General features: G+C 40.5%; 1 protein-coding gene across 3 annotated transcripts in view; it reads left to right on the top strand.

Moving 5' to 3' along the window:
- The window catches only part of RASGRF2 (Ras protein specific guanine nucleotide releasing factor 2), a 374,367-nt gene that overhangs the window by 266,243 nt on the left and 84,798 nt on the right, over positions 1-23,326 (top strand). For all 3 annotated transcript variants that reach the window (XM_074384260.1, XM_003920945.4, XM_039474667.2), the window contains one exon: positions 3,214-3,303. In XM_074384260.1, the coding sequence (XP_074240361.1) occupies positions 3,214-3,303 (90 nt within the window). The remainder of the gene's footprint in view (positions 1-3,213; positions 3,304-23,326) is intronic.

Raw genomic sequence — 23,326 nt, 5'->3', positions numbered from 1 at the left:
AGAACCAGTACCCTACAGGTAACAAGGGATGACTATAATGTTACTGTAGGACCAAGTGGTGAAAAAAAAAATGATTAGAGAATACGCCATTAGTCTAGCGAATATTTGTTTAGTTCCATCAATTGCATTGCATTTTGTGAGGAGTAACGTGAATCAAAGGGCTCTTCTTTAGATGTTAGTTAGTTGAAGAATCTCAGCGCTGGGTTTACCAAAATGTTCCCAGTCTCTGATATCTTACCCTGTTATCTTACCTTGAGTCCCAGTGTCATCTATTTAAGTGGACTAATCTGGGACATCACAATCTGGTGAGACTTTGTTAATAATATTATTCCAAATATTATTGGACCTAAAATAAGGTTCAATAATTATTGGACCTAAAATAAGGTCCAAGTGCATGGGACCCCAGTCATCATTATTGCAAGTGGCAGAAACTGGCATATGTTTTTGATATATGGTTAAGAAAATTGTAAAGCATTACTCCATAATTTGTTTGGGAACACAATAAATGTCCTCTAATTGGAGAAAAAATAATCAGGACAAAAAGCAGAAATATTTTAATTATCTCCCATTTTTCTCACTGCTCAAATAAATATATCCAAATGTCAGTGGTTTTGAAATGTTTGCTTTTCTCTTCTTAAGCCAATTACTTCAAGTCAGAAGAGAAAATTACACAATTATGAAACCTGATTCACCCCAAGTAACCCAAATGAGTAGACATTTTTTTTTTCTTTTTCTTTCTTTTTTTTTTTGAGACAGAGTCTCACTCTGTTGCCTAGGCTGGAGTGCAGTGATGCAGTCTTGACTCACGGCAATCTCTGCCTCCTGGGTTCAAGCAATTCTCCTGCCTCTCAAAAAGCTGGGATTATAGATGTGTGCCACCATGCCCAGGAGTTTTTGTATTTTTAATAAAGATGGGGTTTCACTTTGTTGGCAAGGCTGCTCTCGAACTTCTGACCTCAGATAATTCACCCTCTTCAGCCTCCCAAAGTGTTAGGATTACAGGTGTGAGCCTCCACGCCTGGCCTGTAAAGGCATTTTTGACTCTCATACGCATGCTTCAAATAGGGCATTTTAGCAAACCAAATGGTTATCTGTGGCCTTTGCAGCTTGGTAGAAGCTGTTGTCATTGCCATGAACTCTGAGAGCACCTAGGAGGGTCTGAGTCAGGCTGTTGTTAGATACCTGCCTTAATGGATGTTAGCACTTGGGGCTTTCAGGCTCCAGGTCCGTTATGGGTTACTCTGCCATTTGGGTACTTCTGGTAAATGAAGGTGACAAATTAGACTTTCCTGGCTTGTCATAGTACTGCTGTGGAGTTAGCCAGATCTCTCTATTCTTCTTAGAGCTTTGGTCAGTCCAGGTCTTGGCAACTTCCTTGATAATTGGCAAGTAGGACAATTTGAGTTCATTGTAACCTGGAAGCGTTTGGGATCAAAACCTACGGAAATAAGGCTGTACCAAGGCAAGAGTTAAATGCTGTTCAAGGTGTTAGGATTATTAGAACTCTGCTTTATATCCTCTCTTCTTATGTTTATATTCACAAGTAAAATTTTTAATTTACATAAGGATTATTTGGAAAATTTCCTCCTGTTCGTAGATTAACTAAGCCAAATCCTTTATTTCTTCCCTGATATGACTAAATCATAGAGACATAGAAACATCAGAAGGAGGCTGAAACCTGTGATAATATGGAGGACCCAAACGGGGACAGCATCACACATTTCTATCTAGCTGAAATTTTGCCTCTGTATCTTCTTGCCACCTTGTTCCAAAATGTTTGCTTTTGCAATAAGGCTATTGTGGAAAGAGAAGGTAGAGCTGTTTTATGTGTGTGTGCTTGGGCACATTAAGCAGCTCTTTGCTTCCCCTCTTAGGTATTTATTTATTTTAAGCATGATTGTAAAACATTAGGGCCAAACTAATAAAAGCCCTCAGACCCTCCTACTTGCTGTCAGAGCTCAGAATCACAGTGGACTGTTTTCACTAAAAACCTGAGCAAGGAAAAGCAGTGAGCTTGGCACCAGCACTGGCAAATGCTGTGTGTACAGTCGGAGCAGTGAACGGGACTGCAAGGTTGCTCAGTGCATCCTTTTGATTTTCAAAGGGCCACCCTTAACCCATCCTCACTGTTAAGGGTGTTCTGAGAAGGAAATTCTATCAGTAACATGGTGTATCTTTTTTAAGAATTTTTTTTTTTTTGAGGCAGCGTTTTACTCTTGTTGCCCAGGCTGGAGTGCAATGGTACCATCTCAGCTCACTGAAGAGCCGAGGAAGAACCTTTGCCTCCTGGGTTCAAGCGACTCTCCTGCCTTAGCCTCCCGAGAAGCTAGGATTGCAGGCATATGCCGCTACGCCTGGCTAATTTTGTATTGTTAGTAAAGATGGATTTTCTCCGTGCTGGCCAGGCTGGTCTTGAACTCCTGACCTTATGATCTACCCGTCTCAGCCTCCCAAAGTGCTGGGATTACAGGCATGAGCCATCACACCCGGCCTAAGAATATTTTTATGTTGAGATATAGTTTATGTACCATAAAATTCACCTTTTTGAAGTATATAGTTCAGCCATTTTTTAACTTAATACATTCACAGGGACAGGCAGCCATAACCACTGTTTAATTCTAGAACGTTTTCATCACCCAAAAAGAAACCCTGTACATATAAGCAGCTCTGTACCCATTAGCAGTCACTCTCCATTCCTTCTCCAACCTCAGCAGCCCTAGGCAACCACTAATCTACTTTCTCCCTCTATGGATTCACATCTGCTGGACATTTCACATAAAGGGAATCATATAATATGTGACCTTTTGTGATTGGCTGCTTCTTTAACTTGGCTAATGTTTTCTAAGTTTATCCATGTTCTAGCATGTATTGCAACTTCGTTCCTTTTTTGTGGCCGAATAATATTCCCTTGTGCTTATCTTTTCATCAATTGGTAGACATTTGGTTGTTTCTACTTTTTGGCTACTGTGAGCAATGCTGCTATGAATATTCATATACACATTTCTGTGTGTAGATATCTGCTTTCACTTCTCTTGGTGATATACCTAGAGTGGAATTCCTGATGTGTGATCTTATTATTTGCCCACTAACAGAGATAATACAGGGCATTCGGCCCAGTCCTTCATTCAATGCAGGAATAAAAATGATGATTTTTATTATAGAATATTATCCATTTGCCTCACCTTTCCATTTCCTTTCTTTTCAAATAACCAGGACAGACAACTGACAATGCCCACTGCTCTGTTTCACCGGCCTCTGCTTTTGCAATAGCCACAGCTGCAGCAGGACATGGGAGTCCACCGGGTGAGTAGGGGAGCAGCTACGTACAGATATGTGACCATTTAGATTAAGTCACTGGCCCATGACTGCAAGTGTCTTGATGAGACACTCGGCAGCTCTCACACTGGAATTCCACTACTTTGGGAAAACGAAGCAGAAGGATTGCTTGAGACCAGTAGTTTGAAACCAGCCAGGGCAACATAGAGACCCCATCTCTACAAAAAAATTAAAAAATTAGCTGGGCATGGTGTTGCATACCTGTTGTCCCAGATACTCAAGAGGCTGAGGCAGAAAAATCGCTTGAGGCTGGGAGCTTGAGACTACTGTGATCATGGAGCTGTGATCACACCACTGCACTCCAGCCAGGCAGTGGTGTGATCATGTGTACGACCCTCTCAACCAAACAAAATAAAGTAAAATAATAATAAGAGAATGCAAATTCATGGCTCTTTCTGAGTCAGTATTTCTGGGAAGAGACTGTCTTTTAAATAAGCATCTTCAGAAATCTCCGTATTTGGCCAGGCATGGTGGCTCACGCCTGTAATCCTAGTACTTTGGAAGGCTGAGGCAGGCGGATCACCTGAGGTCAGGATTTCAAGACCAGCCTGGCTAACATGGTGAAACTCTGTCTGTACTAAGAATACAACAACTAGTTGGGCATGGTGTCGCATGCCTATAATTCCAGCTACTCAGGAGGCTGAGGCAGGAGAATTGTTTGAACCTGAAAGGCGGAGGTTGCACTGAGCCAAGATTGTGCCACTGTGCCCTAGCCTGTGTAACAGAGCAAGACTCCATCTAAAAAAAAAAAAAAAAAGAAAAAAAGAAAAAGAAAAAAGAAAAGAAATTCCATTATTTGCAACAATATGGATGAACCTGAAGGACATTATGTTACCTGAAATAAGCCAGGCACAGAAAGGCAGATACTGCATGATCTCAGTTATGTGTGGAATCTAAAAAGTCAAATTTATAGAAGTAAAAAGTAGACCAGTGGTTCCCAGGGGTTGGTGGGGAGGAAGGAAAGTGGGGAGCTGTTTGGTCAAAGGATAAAAGGTTCAGTTCCACAGGAAGAATAAGTTCAGTTCTGGAGATCAATTTTACAGCATGGTGACTGTAGTTTAAAAGGTACCGCATACTTGAAAATTGTTAAGAGAGTAGATTTTAGATACTCTCACCACAGAATATAAGTAAGTGAGGTAACAGGTTTTAGTTAGCTCAACTTAATCATTCTTTAATAAATACGCACATCAAAACATCACATTGTACCCTGTAAGCATATACAACACAAAATAATCAAATAAATAAATAAATAAATAAGCATAAGCTTCTCCAGGTGAGTCTCACTCAGGTGGTCTGTGGGTTACAGCTTTGAGAAATTCTTTATCAGAGAAGGCTTTGTTATTCCTCCTGTATTGTTTGACAGAGTTCTTCACCCTTTATTACTCAATTACTGAGAACACCTTTCCATTTTAATTGAGTACAATGCTAAAAGCATATGCAAGGTGGGAGGGAGGGCTTGTGGAGTGCGGGGAGCGGGTGGGGGGCAGCTATTGCTTTAGCTGACTCATAATTCATTTCCAGTAGCTCCATGATTCTTTCTGAGTTGCTGTCAGTTAATTTTCAGGGTAAAGAAAAAGTACTTAAAATAAAAGTACATTATTTTAATAGATAAAAATTATATTCATTATTCCTTTCCTCTTCTGTCACATGCAAGGAAGATATTATGTTAAAATAAATCTGTAAATAGTTTAGAGCTGGGTGTGGTGGCTTATGCCTGCAATCCTAGCACTTTGGGAGGCCAAGGCAAGCAAATCACCCAAGGTCATCAGTTCAAGACCAGCCTGGCCAACATGATGAAACCCCATCTCTGCTAAAAATAGAAATATCAGCTGGGCATGGTGACACACGCCTGTAATCCCTGCTACTTGGGAAGGGGAGGCAGGAGAATCACTTGAACCTGGGAGGTGGAGTCTGCAGTGAGCCTAGATGGAACCATTGCACTCCAGCCTGGGTGACAAGAGTGAAATTCTACCTCAGAAGTAAATAGGTAAATAAATAAATAAATAATCTGTAAGTGATTTAAATAGCCTTGTTGCTATGTCTTCACCTAAACTAAACCTGTGGGCCCTAAGCATCATGATTTGTAGAAACATGAGAGATGGCATATTTTGCTAATTAGCCATTTTTCACCGTTGTGCTAACAAATGAGTCCTTTCCAAAGCTTCTGAACCAATATTTATAATAGTAACTAGTAGGTATCATCTATGTGATTTTGCTTTTTTCAAAATTGCGGACCGAAAAGAGATGTTCTCTAATGGACATTATCATAGTAATTTATATATTATATATTATTGTATATATTTTATCTAAATAGAAATTTTGCAGACTGACCGTATTCTGCTTCTTCAGCATTTTGCCATACATGATTCACTGGAGATATGTCCGGCAAATTGGGTTGTGGTTTGGTTTGCCCCAAATATTCTTGAAACCTTTCCCCAAAAGTCCCATCAGCACAACACAAAGCAGCCTATAATGGTCAAAATATTAATCTTGTCGATACAGTTGGCTTCTACGATTATTTACATTCTGTAACAATGAACTTTTGGGGGGAAATAAGAGAGGCTGTACTAGGCTTTCAGAAGAGTTATTGTCAATTTGCTAAGACCTTCTCCTGTATTTTGTTCTCATGAGCTCGTCTGTCTTTGGAAAAAGTGAAGGACAGAGCATCTCCCAGATTTCCTAATTTAAGTATGGTTTGTGAGGGAAAATAAACGTGGGGTTTTTCTGAGATGAGCCCATTCCCCGTTTGCTGGAAGCTGGGTAGGGGGCGGTCCTTTTTTCACCCGAGGTTGCAATGAAGATGGAATCATTCTAAGGCCTTTAAAGAATGACTTTCTGACTAGCTTTCCCAGGTACACTGGGCCAGAAGGAAAAGGTAGCCCAAACAGCCAGCTCTTTCTCCCTTTTTGAAAGCCTGCGGCTTTTCTGTTGCCTTTTTTCCTACTTCTCTCCTGCAGCTGAGACAGTCTTAGGAAGAAAAGGCTTCTTCAGAGAGCTGGCCCCTAGCGGTACTTTCTGAGGAGAGCAGCACGGACTTGCTAACAAACTCAGTCAGTGTTGCCGGGTGTGGGGAAGCCTGGACCCTGGGTGAGCAGACTGCTGTTTTATGACTGTGCTGTCTGTCATGCAGTCTGAAGCCACATGATTTGATTTTAGAAGTAGAGGCAATAAGGGATTGGATTCAGTAGTGCTCGTGGCTCTGCTGTAAAGGCAGCAAGTGACACGGGTCAGTTTCAGTGGCTAGTGGCAGTAAGAGAGGGGGTTCTCTTTTGGAGTGGAGACCAGTGCATTCCTGAGGCTCAGGCACTCAGTGGAACTGGTCCCTTAGCAGATTTCACCTGCCTGGGAGAACTGGGCAGGGAACAGAAGATGTACTCATAGCAGACACAGGGAAGGGCTAAGAAGACATCTAAGAAGATGATCCAGCAGATAATCTGGATTTATTGCCTAGCCAGAGAGAGCATGGCATTGCCTAGGGAGGGCTAGACCTAGATACCTGGACAAGTGTTTAAAGGAAGAGAGTGCTGAATAAGTGTCAACTCCCAAACAGACTTTGTATCTCCTTTGTGAATCAGGAATTACCAGCCTGGATGCATCCAGAACCTGGTGAGTTGCAAAGGCAAGCAGAAGAAAATATTGCACAGACAAATAAATACCCCGTGCTTTCATCGGTCTCTGCAGGCTTCCTGTCTGCTTATTCGGCTATGATACAGATACACTTGGGGATGCAGCTCTGCTGTTTTCTGGCTCATAACAGGAAACAAGGTACAGCTCAGCCAAGCCAGAGGTCTGCAGTGTGGGTTTCCATGTTTCAGGTTCCTCTGCAGATTCCCTCTTGCTTTAATACTCTCCCAACCCCTCCCCTGACCCTTGTCCATCAAAATACACAGGAATCTGGTACCTCTGAGTTATAACTGTCAATTAATTATTATGCTTTCAAACATTAATTCTAGGCATTTGCTTATTAAACCATTTCTCTTTAATTATTGCTTAGAAAACTTTCTTACTGCATTAAAAAGAATTTCAAATTCAATAAGTGGGAGGACAGCAAATTTTCTTTGCCACGAGGTCAAGACAAGATGTTCCTGCCTGACCCTAGAGGCAAGAAAAACTGATTTTATTTGTGGATGGTGTCCTGGGATCTGTTTGGGATTGCCTGCCCTGCTGCTGAGGTCTCAGCCTGCCTAATTTCCACATGCACTGGAAAAGCCTGATTTTCAGTCTTTTTTGGAGGGAGGGCGGGGGACAGAGTCTCGCTGTATCACCCAGGCTGGAGTGCAGTGGTGTGATCTTGGTTCACTGAAACATCTGCCTCCCAAGTTCAAGCAATTCTCCTGTCTCAGACTCTCAAGTAGCTGGGGGCTACAGGCATGTGCCACCATGCCCAGCTAATTTTTGTATTTTTTAGTAGAGACAGAGTTTTGCCATGTTGGCCAGGCTGGTCTTGAACTCCTGACCTTGGGTGATCTGTCCCCATTGGCCTTCCAAAGTGCTAGGATTACAGGTGTGAGCCACTGCGTCTGGCCTTAATCTCTTTTTTCCCCCTCTTTTCTTTTCTTATCTGGAGCCTCCCCTTCCCAAAATTGGATGGATCTCTTCCTTCCATGTCATGCTCCCTTTGTTTACCCGAGTCACCACTATCTAGATAACCCAAATTCTGCCCCTCAAAACTCGAGATTCGAATGTTATGCTTTCTGTGAATGTGGTAACCTTTCAGGGAATTTTCATTGGATTTTTATATAGACCCATAGGCGGGATCCAGGATTGTAGTGATGTGCTTTCACTATTACTTCTCTCTCTGTTTATAGTGTTTCTCTGACAAAGAAACACATTGTAGAAATGCAGCTTTTAGCAGAAGGATTATTGTCTCATGTTTCCTGATTAATTTCAACTCACTACCAACACTTTCTATTCTTGCTTTATTTTTTTCTTCAACATTTACCACTATTTGACATACTACATGTTTTACTAATTTATCTTGCTTATTATCTATTTCTCCAATAGAATGTAAGATCCACGAGGGCAGGGGTTTTTACCTATTTTATATACTGCAGTATCCCCAGTATCTAGAATAGTATTGTACATGTAGTTAATGATCCATAAATGTTTACTGAATGAATTAATGAATCAATGACTGAATCCTCTTACTTACAGTAGGGAATATTCAGTGCAGAAAAGAAAAAACTGTACCATTCATATATTTTTATAGTGCTGTGATGTTTTAAAATTTTTGTTGTTATTTCTAGGGCAAAAGAGTTTTGTCTTATTTCTCCAGCTAACCTGGGGAAGTGATACCAGTCTCTTCAAGTCAGGAAGCAGGTTTTGAGTGTCTTTTGTGCTTAGTATCACCTTTTTAGATACTTAAAACCCTGAGCTGAGTACCTGGTAGACTTGTAAATGAGCCTCATTGTTTCGGTCTTCATTTGATGTAAGACTTTTCCTCACACTCATGATTGTAAAGTCCTTGAGATATGCCTGGACCTGAGGCCTAGGGTCACCCTAAATGTTTGCTGCCAATCAGAATGCAAGCACTAACTAAACTGTTAAAGCTTCATACTGTAATATTAACAAGAATTGGTTTTGTGTTGCAATCATACCCTTTTCTTTCTATCCAATAGAGGTTTTTTTCTATCCAATAGAACAAGGCTTTTCTTTCTATCCAATACATCTATTGGATAGAATTTGTAGATCAATGTACCATCATTGATCTACAAATTAGGCCCAGTTACAGATGGATCCTAAATTTGTAGGCCTGATGTTTATACAATTTGGGGAAACACACCTCAAGGAAAATAATATAAAATTATAAATTATAAACCTTTAGTGCACCTCCCAGGGCTTTGGAAGAGGCCCATACAAATTGAGAAGGCCTAAAGCTTAAGCTTTCTTGACCTCCTGATAAATCTGCTTTCGAGTTCAATCCAGAAAATTCTTGGAATCACAACAGCTACAAGAAATTTTGTATGCTGAGGAGTGAGGGTGGGGGCATCAGTGATAGCCAGTGAGTCATTAGCCATCTTTCTTCTAAGTTGGTCCAGGTGGCATGATGAAAAAAGCAGAAAATACCATCAGTTAAACATGAACAATTGACCAGGTATTAATATGTGCACTGTTATGGAGTTGAGTTGGATTAGTTGGTAGTGGAGAGTAGAGCAGAATGATGTATGTACTGCTACCCTGATTTCCTTTCCCAATGTCAAATAAGCCTCCCTTCCATAGGGCTTTAACTCTATACAGGATAAGACTGAAACAAAGCATGGCTGATGGTGTTCTTTTGTGCCACCACACTGATTGAAATGTATTTGCAGGCACCTGCTCGAATTTAAGAGCTCTGCATAAAGTAGAAATATAAATGTGTGCATTTCAAATGGCTGCTGATACAGGGAATCTGCAGGTGCAGTTTGGATATAGTTATGATATGAATAGAAATGCAAATTCAATGAATAAATATAGCAGAACACATCATTGCACTTAGTATACACCTGAAGTTGTAGGATTAATTATAGAGTTTATGAAATGATATAAAATGCAGTATGAAAGTATAAGGTGGGTTATTTTTATGAGAGTAGAAATAATGGCAGTGGAGATACTGTAAGCAACTCCTGATTATCTGTGAGCAGATTATATGTTTTACTGTTCTGTGCAAGTCAAAGTAAATTAACAAAGTAAAGGAATGGTTGAATGAACTTACAGGAAAATTAATGACACTGTTACAATCACTTAGATAAATAGTGACTCTTTTATTGGTGATTACCTGGTACTTGTAAAGTAGATAATTTATAATCTCTTTTTTCTTCTGTAAAACCGGTCATGGCTTGTATAGTAAGCAATAGATCTGAAGTTGGTATGAGTTGGGCTTGGATCAGTTTTGTAAAATACTGATATCTGGTCCCACACCTAGAGATTCTGAGTTGATTGGTCTGGGGTACATCAGGATTCAGGAATGTTTAAAGTTTCCTAAGTGATACTAATGTGAAGCCAAGCAGGAGAACTCCTGGACCAGAGAGAGGTGTGTATGTTGGAGAGTGTGTGTGTGTGTGTGTGTGTGTGTGACCAGATAGAGGTGTGTATGTTGGAGTGTGTGTGTGTGTGTGTGTGTGTGTGTGTGTGTATGTGTGAATATTTTACTGAGCTAATGTCAGTTAAGGGTAAAAATTTGGATGTTTCCAAATTTCATATTAGATTTGGATGTAGATGAGTTTCATGATTATTTGATTAATTCAGTAGAAGGATGTGTTTAAAACGTCTTAATCCACACCCTCAGGCAATTTAGGGACTATGTCTGGATTTCGTTCTACAGTCTAGTATGAATTTACATATTCAGTGTTTTAGGTGTAGATGTGGCAGGTGGGCTGGATGTAAGGAGTGCTAGACTGAGGCCTGTGTGTGTCGCCTTGCACAGTTTCTCTCTGGGCCTGTTGTTTCATGATGGAAGCCTGAGAGCTCAGCGGGTGCACAGGCTCTTCAGGTGTGATCTCTGGGCCTATCGCAACAGCATAACATGGGAACTTACTGGAAAAATAAATTCTCAGGTCACACATCGTTCCTACTGAATCACCATTTCTGAGGCTGGGGTACAGCATGTGTCTTTTACAAGCTCTTTAGTTGATTCTGATACGTACTAAGGTTTGAGAACCAGTGAACTAGTATAATGTCTGAGCTGCCTTCCCTGTTTAAAAATCTGACTCTGTATTACTTGTAGTAGACTATGCAGTACATGAAAAACCTAAATTTGAATCTCTTCCTAAACATTAAGTACAACTCAACCTTTATCTTTTGGTAGTTTTTTGCATAGTATGCATAATTGATGTTGTTCCAAGTTGTACATTTAAATTCTCACTTTTCTTCCATCATTTAAAATATGGAAGATTGCCTAGAGTTCTGCATCATGTTAGAAAATCTTTTTATCTCAAAGTAATAAAAACTGTTGTAGTAATTTTTCTCTAGTTACATTTTTATAACAGCTTTATTGAGCTATAATTCACATACCATACAGTTCACCTATTTAAAGCCTACAATTTAAGCTGGGTGTAATGGCTCACGCCTGTAATCCCAACATTTTGGGAGGCTGAGGCAGGAGGATTGCTTGAGCCCAGGAGTGCAAGACCAATCTGGGCAACATAGTAATATGTACCCCATTTCTAAAAAAGAAAAGCTGCACATGGTGACACTCACTTGTAGTTCCAGCTATTCGGGAGGCTAAGGTAGGAGGATCTTTTGGGCCTGGGAGGTGGAGGCTGTGGGGAGTCATGATCGTGCTACTGCATTCCAGCCTGGGCAGCAGAGCAAGACCCTGTCTCAAAAATAATAATAAATTAAAAAGTCTGCAGTTCCATGGATGCCCATTAACTGTTAGCAGTCACTCCCCATTTGTCTCTTCCTCTAGCCCCTTGCAGCTGCTAATCTCTTTTCTGTCTCTATATACTTACTTCTCAACATTTAATATAAATGGAATTATTCATACAATATGTGCCCTTTTGTGACTGGCTTCTTTGACTATCGTGTTTTTGAGGTTCAACCATTTTTTGTCGCATCCATCAATCACTTGATCCTTTATACTGTGGAATAGTGTTCTGTTGTATGGATATACCACATTCTACTTAACCATTCATGAGTTGATGGACACTGAGGTTATTTCTACTTTTTGGCTGCTATGAATGATGCTGCTATCAAAGTTCACATACAAGTTTTTGTGTATATGTTTGTTTGCATTTATGTGAGTATCTACCTAGGAGTGGATTTGCTAGGTTGTGTGATAAGATAATGTTTAAATGCTTGATAAACTGTCGAACTGTTTTGGAAAGTGGCCATACCATTTTGCATTTCTGTCAGCGGTGTAATTGAGTTCCATTTTCTCCACCTTCAAGTAATATTACACTGCTTTCAGTGTAGTGTGGGTACCTTCTAACAGAGTCATCCCAATTCTTCCCTGTAATATTACTGTGATTTATTTTACTTACCTGTATCCTATAATTATCCAGTACATTGTAATAATAATAATTATTATTACTATTATTTTGATATGGAGTCTCAAAATTATATGAGATATTCAGTGCTTTATTGAGATGGATCTCACTCTGTTGCCCAGGCTCGTGTGCGTGATCTCGGCTCACTGCAACCTCCACCTCCCAGGTTCAGGCAATTCTTTCTGCCTCAGCCTCCCTACTATTATTACTTTAAGCAAAGTTATCTTTTAGATCATTTAAAAATAAGAAAAACAAAAGATTTTCCTTTATCTTCATTTTTTCCTTCTTTAGTGCTCTTCTCTTGTTTATATAGATCCAAGTTTCTGACCTATATCATTTTTCTCTCCCTGAAGAACTTCTTTTAACATTTCTGGTAGGGCAGGTCTGCCAGCAATGAATTCCTCCAGTTTTTATTTGCCTGAGAAAGTCTTTATTTCTCCTTCACTTTTGAAGCATAATTTCACTGAACATGGAATTCTAGCTTGGTGTTTTTTTCCTTTCAACACTTTAAATAATTTCACTCCAGTCTTGTGATGTCCTTCTTCCTCAGTTGGTAAGGTGTTTGTTTCAAGAACTTCTCTTTCCCTTTGGTTTGCTGCAGTTTGAATATGATATGCCTAGATGTGGTTATCTTGGTATTTATTCTGCTTGGTGTTCTCTGAGCCTCCTGGATTTGGGTTTCATGTCTGTTATTAATTTTGGAAAGTTCTTGCCATTATTGATGCAAACATTTCTTTGACTCCATTTTTCAGTACTCCAATTACCTGTTTGTAATAATACCCTTTGAAATTGTCCCACCGTTCTTGGATGTGCTCTTCTGTTTGGGTCTCTTCCCCCTTTCTTTTTTATCTTTGCACTTCAGTTCGGAAACTTTGATTGGCCCCTTTTCAAGGTCACTATTCTTCCCTCAGCTATGTTGAATCTACCGATAAATCAGATAAAAGCATTCTTCATTTATATGTCTGTATTTTTTATTTCTAGCGTTTTTCTTTGATTCTTAGTTTCTATTTACCTGTTAACATTGCCTATCTGAACTTGCATGTTGTCTGTTCTTTCCAGTAGAACACTTAACATATAGATATTTCCCCACTTATGATGGCTCAACTTACAATTTTTTGACTTTATAATGGTGTGAAAGTGATGCCCTTTCAGTAGAAACATGCTTCGAGTATGCATACAACCATTCTGTTTTTCACTTTCAGTACAGTATTCAATAAATTATATGAGATATTCAGTGCTTAATTGTGAAATGGGCTTTGTGTTAGACGATTTTGCCCAGCTGTAAGTTACTGTCCTGAGCACATTTAAGGTGGGCTAGGCTAAGCTATCGTATTTGGTAGGTTAGATATATTACATGCATTTTTGACTTACATTATTTTAAACTTAAGATGGGTTTATTGGGATGTAACTCAGTCATAAGTTGAAGGGCATCTGAAATCATAGTTACTTTAAATTCACTGTCTGCTAATTCCAAGGTCTTTGTCACATCTAAGTCTGATTCTGATGCTTGCTTTCTATCTGTTATGAACTGCACTGTGTCCTCACTAAATTCATATGTGGAGGTCCTACCATTACCCTAGAATAGGACTGCACTTAAAGGTAAGGTCTTTAAAGAGGTCATTAAAGTTAAATCAGGTCATATGGGTGAACCCTCTAAGAAGGCTATTAGGACTTACACACAGACTAAGGGGTGACCATGTGAAAACACAGGAAGAAGATGGCCACCTACAGGCCAAAAAGAGACAGGCTCAGAAGAAACCAAATTTGCTGACTCCGAGATCTGGACTCCTAGTCGCCACAACTATGAGAAAATGCATTTATTGAAGCCACCAGTTCTGTGGTATTTTATTATGGCAGCCTGAACAAATTAACAGAGTCTCTTTAGACTGTGTTTCTTTTTGCCTTTTGGCATGCCTTGTGGTTTTTTGCTGAGACCCAGACAGGTTATATCAGATAGTAGAGACTGAGATACCTAGTCCTTTAAGTGTGTAGATTTATGTTATCTGGCTGGAACTTGGGCTGTGCTTGATGTTTGCTTCAAATTCCTTCAGTTCTCTATTTGTTTCTCCTCTTGACTTGGGGCTTTCCTAAGTGCTCCTCCTCAGAGAGAATCCGTTCTCCAGCTCTTTCTCTTGTAATCTACTGTTATCTTACTGGGTCTCTGTTGGCAGGGTGGGATGATGGTAGGGAGGGGGACTGTTCTGTATCTTCCAGTGAAATCTTAGTGTTTTAATGAACTGGTATCTTGAAGCTGTGACTCTTACAAATGTTTCTCCAGTGATACAGCTTCTTTTCCCACTGCCTCCACTTCCCTGGCTGCAGCATTCCCAATTTATTTCCTTGAATCCCTGACCCTTGTAGACTATATTATTTTCCCTGTAGCTAAGAGGAAGGTGGGAGGGGACTGGAATGGGAAAAATGTCTTTTTCCTAGTGGGACAAGGCCTTGGCAAAGCCTTTTTCCCTGAAGAGTGGGCCTTCATTGTGGAGAAGGCCCTGGCGTATTTCCAGTGTTACTCTTCCCCTCTCCTTGCAAGAGCCATGAAGAGATCTTTCTCCAGTGTTTACTGGGAGGACTTGGTATGATTCTTGGAGGTAAAGTCCTGAAATGTGTGGCGGCCCGCCTAAGAATGTAGTTTTCAAGAGTGTCTCACTGTCATCCCGGTCCACATTCAACCTCCAGAAGTTTGTCAATACAGCCATTCAAGTGTCGCTATGGGTCATGGCTCCTGCAACTTCTGATCCAGGTAGGCAGACCTGTGTCTCTGTGGATGTGCTCGGTTTTTTCCCCCAGAGTTTGTGATGACTATTTCCCTTGAAACGTCAATTTTCTGATGTGTCCAAGAAAAGTTGTTGATTTTCAGTCTGTTTCATTCTTCCTGTGTTATGGATGGATGTGATAACTTCTAAGTTCTTTATGTGTCAGAGCTGAAACTCAGATTCTCAACTTGGTGGGATATTTATTGTGATCTATTAATTTAGTAGGTGAAATTGGAGAGAATTGCACATCTTAACAATACTCAGTCTTTCAATCCATGAACTAGAAATGTCTCTTCATTGACTGAGATCTTCTCTCACTTCTCAGCGATGTTTTTTTTATTTTTTAGCATACGAATCTTGCATTTGTCGTGTTGTACTTATCCCTAAGTATTTGACTCCTTTTGGTGTTATTGTGAATAGATTTGTTTCCTTTTATTTTTAGATAGTTTGTTGCTAACATATAGAAATACAAATGATTTTTCTAGATTGTCTTGTTTTCTATAACCTTGCTAAATTCATTTATTAGTTCTGCTAGGTTTGTTTTCAAAGATTCTTTAGGACTCTCTACATATAGAATCATTTCTTCTATGAATAAAGATAGTTTTATTTCTTCCTTTAGTTTTATTTCTTCCTTTCCAATCTATATGCCTTTCATTTTCTTTCTTGATTTTTTTTTTTTTTTTTTTGGAAACGGAGTCTTGGTCTGTCACACTCAGGCCAGAGCATGGAGTGCAGCAGCGCATCTCAGCTCCCTGCAACCTCCGCCTCCCCGTTCCAACAATTTTCCCACCTCAGTCTCTTAGGTAGCTGGGATTAGAGGCACCCGCCACCACACCCGGCTTATTTTTTGTATTTTTAGTAAAGACAGAGTTTCACCATATTGGCCAGGCTGTTCTTGCTTTATTGCATCGACTGGACCAAAATGAACTCCTATAAGCCTGTGTTTTCAGTTGCAAGTGCTTCTTTCAAGTCCTTGTCAAGTATGGGAACTATACACCGGTGATGATACAGCTGGTGCTCATTTTTTACAGTAATAAATATAATGATGTAAACATACAGTCAGCTCACAAAAGGCACCTATCAAAATAATCCCACAAATCTTTTTCTGTACACCTCCCATTGGAATTCAGAGTTTTTTTTTTTATTTTTTGAGATAGAGTCTTGCTCTGTCACCCAGGCTGTTGTGGAGTACAATGACACAGCATGGCTCCCTGCAGCCTTGAACTCCTGGGCTCAGGTATTCCTTCCACCTAAGCCTCCTGAGTAGCTGGTACTATAGGTATGCACCACTACATCTGGCTAATTTTTTTAGTTTTTTGTAGAGACGATGTCTCTCCACATTGCCCAGGCTGGTCTTCAACTCCTGTCCTTAAGTGATCCTCCTGCCTTGGCCTTCTAAAGTGCTGGGATTACAAGTGTTAGCCACTGTGCCTGGCTGGAACTTGACTTTGAAACTAGATTAGCTGTACCTTAGTAGGCCTTGCTTTTCAGAGTCATTGGGTAATATCTAAATAAAAGCATCCAGAGATACTTTTATTTTTGTTCACTTATTCTTTTATACCACTCTTCAACAGATACAGAACACCTTTTTGTTTTTTCCTACTGGAGGGTGTCCGAGTTTGGGACATATTTTCCATTGTTTTTGTAAAAATATATTTAAAATATTTAAAAATTATTTCACTAGGCTGGGTGCGGTGGCTCACACTTGTAATTCTAGCACTTTGAAAGGCCAGGGCAGGCAGATCACCTGAGGCTGGGGGTTCGAGACCAGCCTGACCAACATGGAGAAACCCTGTATTTACTAAAAATACAAAATTAGCTGGGCATGGTGCCACGTGCCTGTAATCCCAGCTATCAGGAGGCTGAGGCAAGAGCATCCCTTGAATCCGGGAGGTGGAGGTTGCAATGAGCCGAGATTGTGCCACTGCTCTCCAGCCTGGGCAACAAGAGCGGAACTCTGTCTCAAAAAAAAAAAAAAAAAAAAAAAAAAAAATTATTTCACTAAAGACCAGTAGTTTAACAGTAATCCCAAGTCCTATTTTTAAACACACACACGCATACACGATGCACACTCACATTTTGCTTGGAATTAGAACTGCGGAACTGCAGAGCTGTAGTTTTCACTGGTGTGAGTACACTCCTCAGCCTGCAAAGTAGCTAGATTGCTCATGGCAGGTGGTCTTTGCATTCTCTTCCTGGAAAGATGCCATGCAGCAAGCTAGATCACTGAGATATCTTTGCTGTGCTTTCCAAGCAGACCCAAATCCTTGTTCCAGCTGGCCTGTGGCCCTTCTTCCCTGAATGTGCTGTACTGCCAAGTTCCCTTTCTCTGCACTTTCCCTTCCCAGGCTCCCTGCAGACCACTCTCTTCTATTACCGTCTCTTCTCAGCAAAGGGACAATGTAGCTGATTGTGCCTCCCATGGCTTAACTGCTGCTTTATTACTGTTTCATCCATGTCGGGGCCAGGCAAGTAACCTAAGTAGGGACGGAGAGCTGATGCCATGTCTGGAGGGCACAGCCACTGCCTAGCCCCTGCCGATTGTTGCCATGAGGGGCTGCAGGACTAGGGCTGTCAGATGGGTTTCCTCTGTTTTTTTGTTTTTTGTTTTTTGTTTTTGTTTTTGTTTTGTTTTGTTTTGTTTTTCAGCCAGAAATCTGGATATTTATGTGAAATCTTCTGTTTTGCAATGTTGGAAGTGAATTCACACTCTTTAAAAATACTGTCCAGGCCAAACACAACACTTCCATGGGCCACATTTGGCTGTGAGCCACCAGTATGTGACCTTAGATTTACTGTAATCACTTACAGCTGGAGTTGTAGGTTGCTACAGCTAAGATTTCCAGAGACACTCCTGAATATGAGCAGTAAACTCCTGAATCTCTTCGGTGCCACCCCATGTATCTTCTATTCCTTTTACTGGGTGATTTTACAAAAGTTGATTTCTCATGCACTGGGCTTCACCACTTTCACTTTCAGGGGATAATCTGATCTCAAAGATCTGAGCATCCCTCACTATGTCATCCCCTCACGATGGATGGGGCACAGTGGGGACCATCTCTCTTCATCTCATGTTATAGATTCTGAAGAAAGTATGGCATCTGGAGTGGGGAGGGGTCTTGCCCAGGTTCCCATAGTTAACTGAGAATGAGACTCAGATCTATCCACTACTAAATGGCTGCTTTCTTTGCTCTAATATAGCCTCTAATCCACATTAACTTCAAAAACAACAAGAGCTTGGGAAGCTTGAATTGCTTTTGTTATTAACTCTTGCTTCCGCCTTTGTCTGCAGCATATCCATTTCTTTCCATCTTTTTCCCACCTCTGTATCCACCTAGCATTCCCTTAAGTGACAGATACAGCAGTTTGGGAACTCCAGAAAGACAAGCCTGGGGGAAATTAGTAGTCTGTGGTTGGGATCTTAGTTGACAGCAGTTAGCATTGAAGGATCTGTGATTTCTTTCTCAGCATTGCAGAAATCAGGGCCTTAGTACAATGATATGATCTGGTTAGAGGAAGCATGTGTTTTTGTATTGACAATTGGATTAAATTTGCAGTGAGATATTGATTACTGTGAATTAAGTTGATGTCATGTATATACCCTGCTGTCTACAGTCTCTCAGGATTTGTGAGAACACTCAACACTGTTTAAATAGCTTAACAGCATGGATAAACTTATAAGAAAGGTACAGAATCTGGACTTTTTCAAGGGTCGAGATTTTAAGCTAAAATGGAAATTTCAGGCAGGAATTACAAATCAATTTTCTCTTTCAAAATCAGAAGCTTAATATCACATAGATGTTTTACTGCATTGATTCCCAGTGGAGTGTGGAAGGGGTAGACTAAGAACAGCCAGGGGGTTCCTCAAAATATACCTATCCCCTTGGGGATTCTGAGTGGCCGCCCAGAGGCAAGCACTCCAAAAGAAAGAGAGATGTTATTGATGGAAATGTGCTGCACATGTGAATGGTGCGAAAACAGACATAAGGCTAAGCATCAGTGCTCTGCTATCTGCCAGCCCTAAAAAGAACTATGCTCACTTTCTGAATTCAGTGTTCTATCTTCTGGTTAGTCAGGGCATAATGGGAAGCAGGCTGCCTATCTAACCTGTTTTAGCAATAGCATTCAGAAGTCTAAGATCAAAATGTTGGCTGCATGCCATGTTTCTCCCATGGGCCCCTCACCATCTTTTCATTTTTGGTGCGAGCCCACCCTTGCCTTGTTTTTTATTCATCTCCTTTTTCTGTATCGTGCTCTTTTTACCTTGCTAGGTTCTCACATTTTGGAATTCTGCTCCTGTTTCACTGCGATACGCCCTCTTGTTAGGACTGGCAATGTGCTTTACAGAACCCAGTGTGAAATGAAAATGCAAGTCTCCCTGTTGAAAAAATTATTAAGAATTTCAAGACAGAGACAGCAGGGCATTTAACTAAGCATGTGACCTTCTAAGCATGAGCCCATGCTTAGAAGTGTGTGACACAGGGCTGTACACCACGCAACTGGCCCTGCCTCTTGCAGTCTTGTCAGGAGTCCAACAGTCTCCTAATGCATCCAGCTGGGTCCTGTAGTAAATAGCTCTTAGGATGTGGCCTCCAATGCATTTCTAGGATTATATCTTGGTTCTGTAGAAGTTTTCTTTCTTTTTTTTTTTTTTTTGAGACGGAGTTTCACTCTTGTTACCCAGGCTGGAGTGCAATGGCACGATCTCGGCTCACCGCAACCTCCGCCTCCTGGGTTCAGGCAATTCTGCTGCCTCAGCCTCCTGAGTAGCTGGGATTACAGGCACGTGCCACCATGCCCAGCTAATTTTTTGTATTTTTAGTAGAGACGGGGTTTCACCATGTTGACCAGGATGGTCTCGATCTCTTGACCTCGTGATCCACCCGCCTCGGCCTCCCAAAGTGCTGGGATTACAGGCTTGAGCCACCGCGCCCGGCAGAAGTTTTCTATAGTGAAAAATATATTCATAGAAGACAAATTCCTTTATTTTAAAGACAAAAAAATCTTAGACTGGGAGAGACCAATTAGAAAGACAAAAAAATATCTAAGCATAGGACTTCTGATTCTTTGAAGAAAATCCTTTTTTTTTTTTTTTTTTTTTTATTAGAGTCTCACTCTGCCACATAGGCTGGAGTGCAGTGATGCAATCTCCACTCACTTCAGCCTCTGCCTCCTGAGTTCAGATGATTCTCCTGCTTCAAGATCCCAAGTAGCTGGGATTATAAGCATGTGCCACCACACATAGCTAATTTTTGTACTTTTAGTAGAGATGGGATTTCATCATGTTCTCCAGGCTGGTCTTGAACTCCTGACTTCAGGTGGTCCACCCACCTTGGCCTCCCAAAGTGCTGGGACTAGAAGTATGAGCCATCACACCCGGCCTGAATAAAATACAAATTTTTAAATAATGACATACAGTGAAATACTTTGAACAATGCAAGAATGCTGAAAATAATCTCTGATGAGTCAGAAAGACTCTCACTATCTAATGATGATTCAGAGTAACCATAAAACAAAAATTATGATCATGTAAGACTAAAAAAATTCTGGATTCCTGGACTTTTTGGTTGTTTGAACCTTTATAATAAGGGCAATAGGACAAATAAGCAGCAGTGGTCATGTCAATATTACACAAAGCTAAAAATTATTATGCAGGAAAGTTAGAAATAGTAAACAGCCTCAAAAATGTACAAAGAAAAGTGAAATTTCTCAATTAATTTTTTTGGGGAGAAATAACCAATGATAATGTTGTGATTATGTAACATTTAATCAGCCTCATACATTAAAAGGATGTAACAAGATTTTAGTTGTAAAATGTTTTGAACTAGTATGGCAAAGATGAAGTGGGATAGTCAAAGTAATCTGTGGAAACCGACGGCTTTTATATGGTTGGTGGTGGAAGCAGCGCAAGTAAACCAAATCTTAAAACCTCTAAGGTCTATGGTAAGGGGGGAAGGGGCTTTTCATCTGCCAGGAAAATATCCCCTTAGACTGCAGGTCCTGTGTGTGTTCCTTATTTATGCATCAGATGTGATTAGCACAGCTTGTGCCTTTACTGGCACTTACAGCCTGTGGCTTCACAATCAGTTCACCTTTTTAACTGGTTGTGAATACACAGCAGTTATGGGTCATTTTTATAGAGGTGAAGCTCCCAAAGCTTCACCTACATCTTGCAAACCCTTCTCCTATGCTGTCCAGTTGGGCATTTCTGTATATAAATTGAGTGGTTGCACTTATTATCAACATAGCAATGACAGTAATTTAGAGTTATATACTTCAATAGGCATGCAATATACTGAGCAATGGTCTGAGTCTTACATATGTTAACTTATGTGTGAAGTAGTTAATATTACTATACCCAGGTTCCAGTAGAGGATACGGAGAGGTAAGTGAATCACCTAAGGTCACTTCGGTCATATAGGGAGTAAGTAGCAGATTTGAATCCTGTTATCTGGCTCTTGTAACCACCACCCTATTCTGCCTGGATTTCATCAATACTTTATTGCCTTGGCCCAATGCACACTGGATGTTTCAAATACAAGTGAAGAAAGGGCCACAGTCTAACCTGTCACCAGCCTAACCTCTGCGCTATATGGAGAGGGCACAGCTGGAGCCTTATATTTGGGTTTCTGTAATGTTGCCGTTTTGTTTAGGAGGGATATGAACCTTTCTCTTGGATGGTCTGGTGGCTTTAAAAATATACCACAAAATTCTTTTCTACTTCTCCCTTCAGGAAATGGTGCTCAATTTCCCTCTTTAGTGCGGGCTGGACTTAGTAACTTGCTTCTAACAAATAAAATAAAGCAAAGGTGATCGTGTGTGACTTTGGGGCCTAGGTCATCAAAAGCTCAGCGCCCCCCATCTTAGTCAGTCTCTGTCTTGGATCACTTGCTGTAGGGAGAGCCAGCTACCATGTCATGAGGAGAGTCGCACAAGGCAGAAAAACTAGGATCTAGGTCTTCTGCCAACAGCCATGTGAGTGAGCTGGGAGGCCGACCCTGCAGCCCCAGCACAGCTTTCAGATGACTGCAGGTCTGGTGGACATCTGTTCTCCAATAACGTGAGGAACCCCGAGCCCAAGCCACCCAGCTAAGCCTCCGAATTCTTGTCCTAAAGAAACTGTGAGATAATAAACGTTTGTTGTTTTAAGTCTCTAAATTTTAGGGCGATTTGTTGTGTAGTAATGGATAACTCATACAGGTGGTATCATGGTAGCCAGTAAACTTTCACCAAATTATTTATAATCACATTGAACTTAAGGAGAGTATTTTAAGTTTCGAAAGAGAAGCATTTCTGGGTGTTGCCTATGGAACAGAGCACTCTGGGCTTATACTCAACCAAATATTTTGAAATTGAGGGAGTATATTTGAAATGAACATGTAACTTAAATCTGCTTTCTATTTCAAGGTCTCTGAACAGCCTCTCTCTTCTCTCATCACCTGTAGTGCTCTGAATTGAATAGATTCATTTTTTCCTGTTGTTTGAGAGCCTAGAGCAGTTTGATTTTAACACAACTGTTGCTTAGCAATAGGAAGGAACTGAAAGGTTCCACTCTATTCTGCAAACCGAGAGGAGCTTCCCTGTGTAGCTATTGTCTGTCTGTAATGCTGAATTTAACATTGTAATTATCATTTGAAAATGACATTGAAGCTGGCCTATGTGACACATTATCCTTACCCCAGCATCTCAGTTGCCCAGGGAGTTAGACTGACCCAGTTTGCGGTCCCTCGTAGATAAGCTAGTCTCTTGGAATTATGAGGTATTTAAAAGTCTGAGACAAAGCTGGAAAAAAAAAAAAAAACAACTAGTAAATTCTTCATGGGTAGGCAAACAGGTGGTTTGTATTCACCATGTATTTATTTTGTGATTCTGGGACCAAAAACGTGGCTCTTAAATTGTGACTACAACCTGGGCCAATGATTTTAGAAAAGAATCCATAGAGAAGTGGGAATTCTAAAAAATTGGGGGGCGGGGTGTGGGAGAAGGTGGGATGTCTAGCCACCACTGACCTTGATACCCTGCTCTGTTGGGAAGGCTCCCAGAAATGTCAGCTGCTTAGAATTTTCAAACACAAGGTGTAAATCTGATTCTTCATCAGAAAGGTTGGTATCAAGTTTCAGAAGCCTCCACTCAAATTGAAAGTGTTATTCTTTCCCACTCTAGACTAAATTATGTACAAGGTTACTTGATTTTTAAGAAATCTTCAGTTAGTTATATAGGTCTTTCTGTGAGCATGCAGTGTCATATCAGGTACTGTGGAAGGAT

Source organism: Saimiri boliviensis, chromosome 1 (assembly GCF_048565385.1).
Source record: "Saimiri boliviensis isolate mSaiBol1 chromosome 1, mSaiBol1.pri, whole genome shotgun sequence".
Lineage (NCBI taxonomy): Eukaryota > Metazoa > Chordata > Mammalia > Primates > Cebidae > Saimiri > Saimiri boliviensis.
Note: the sequence above shows the minus strand (reverse complement) of the source record. Positions and strands in the feature narration are given on the sequence as shown.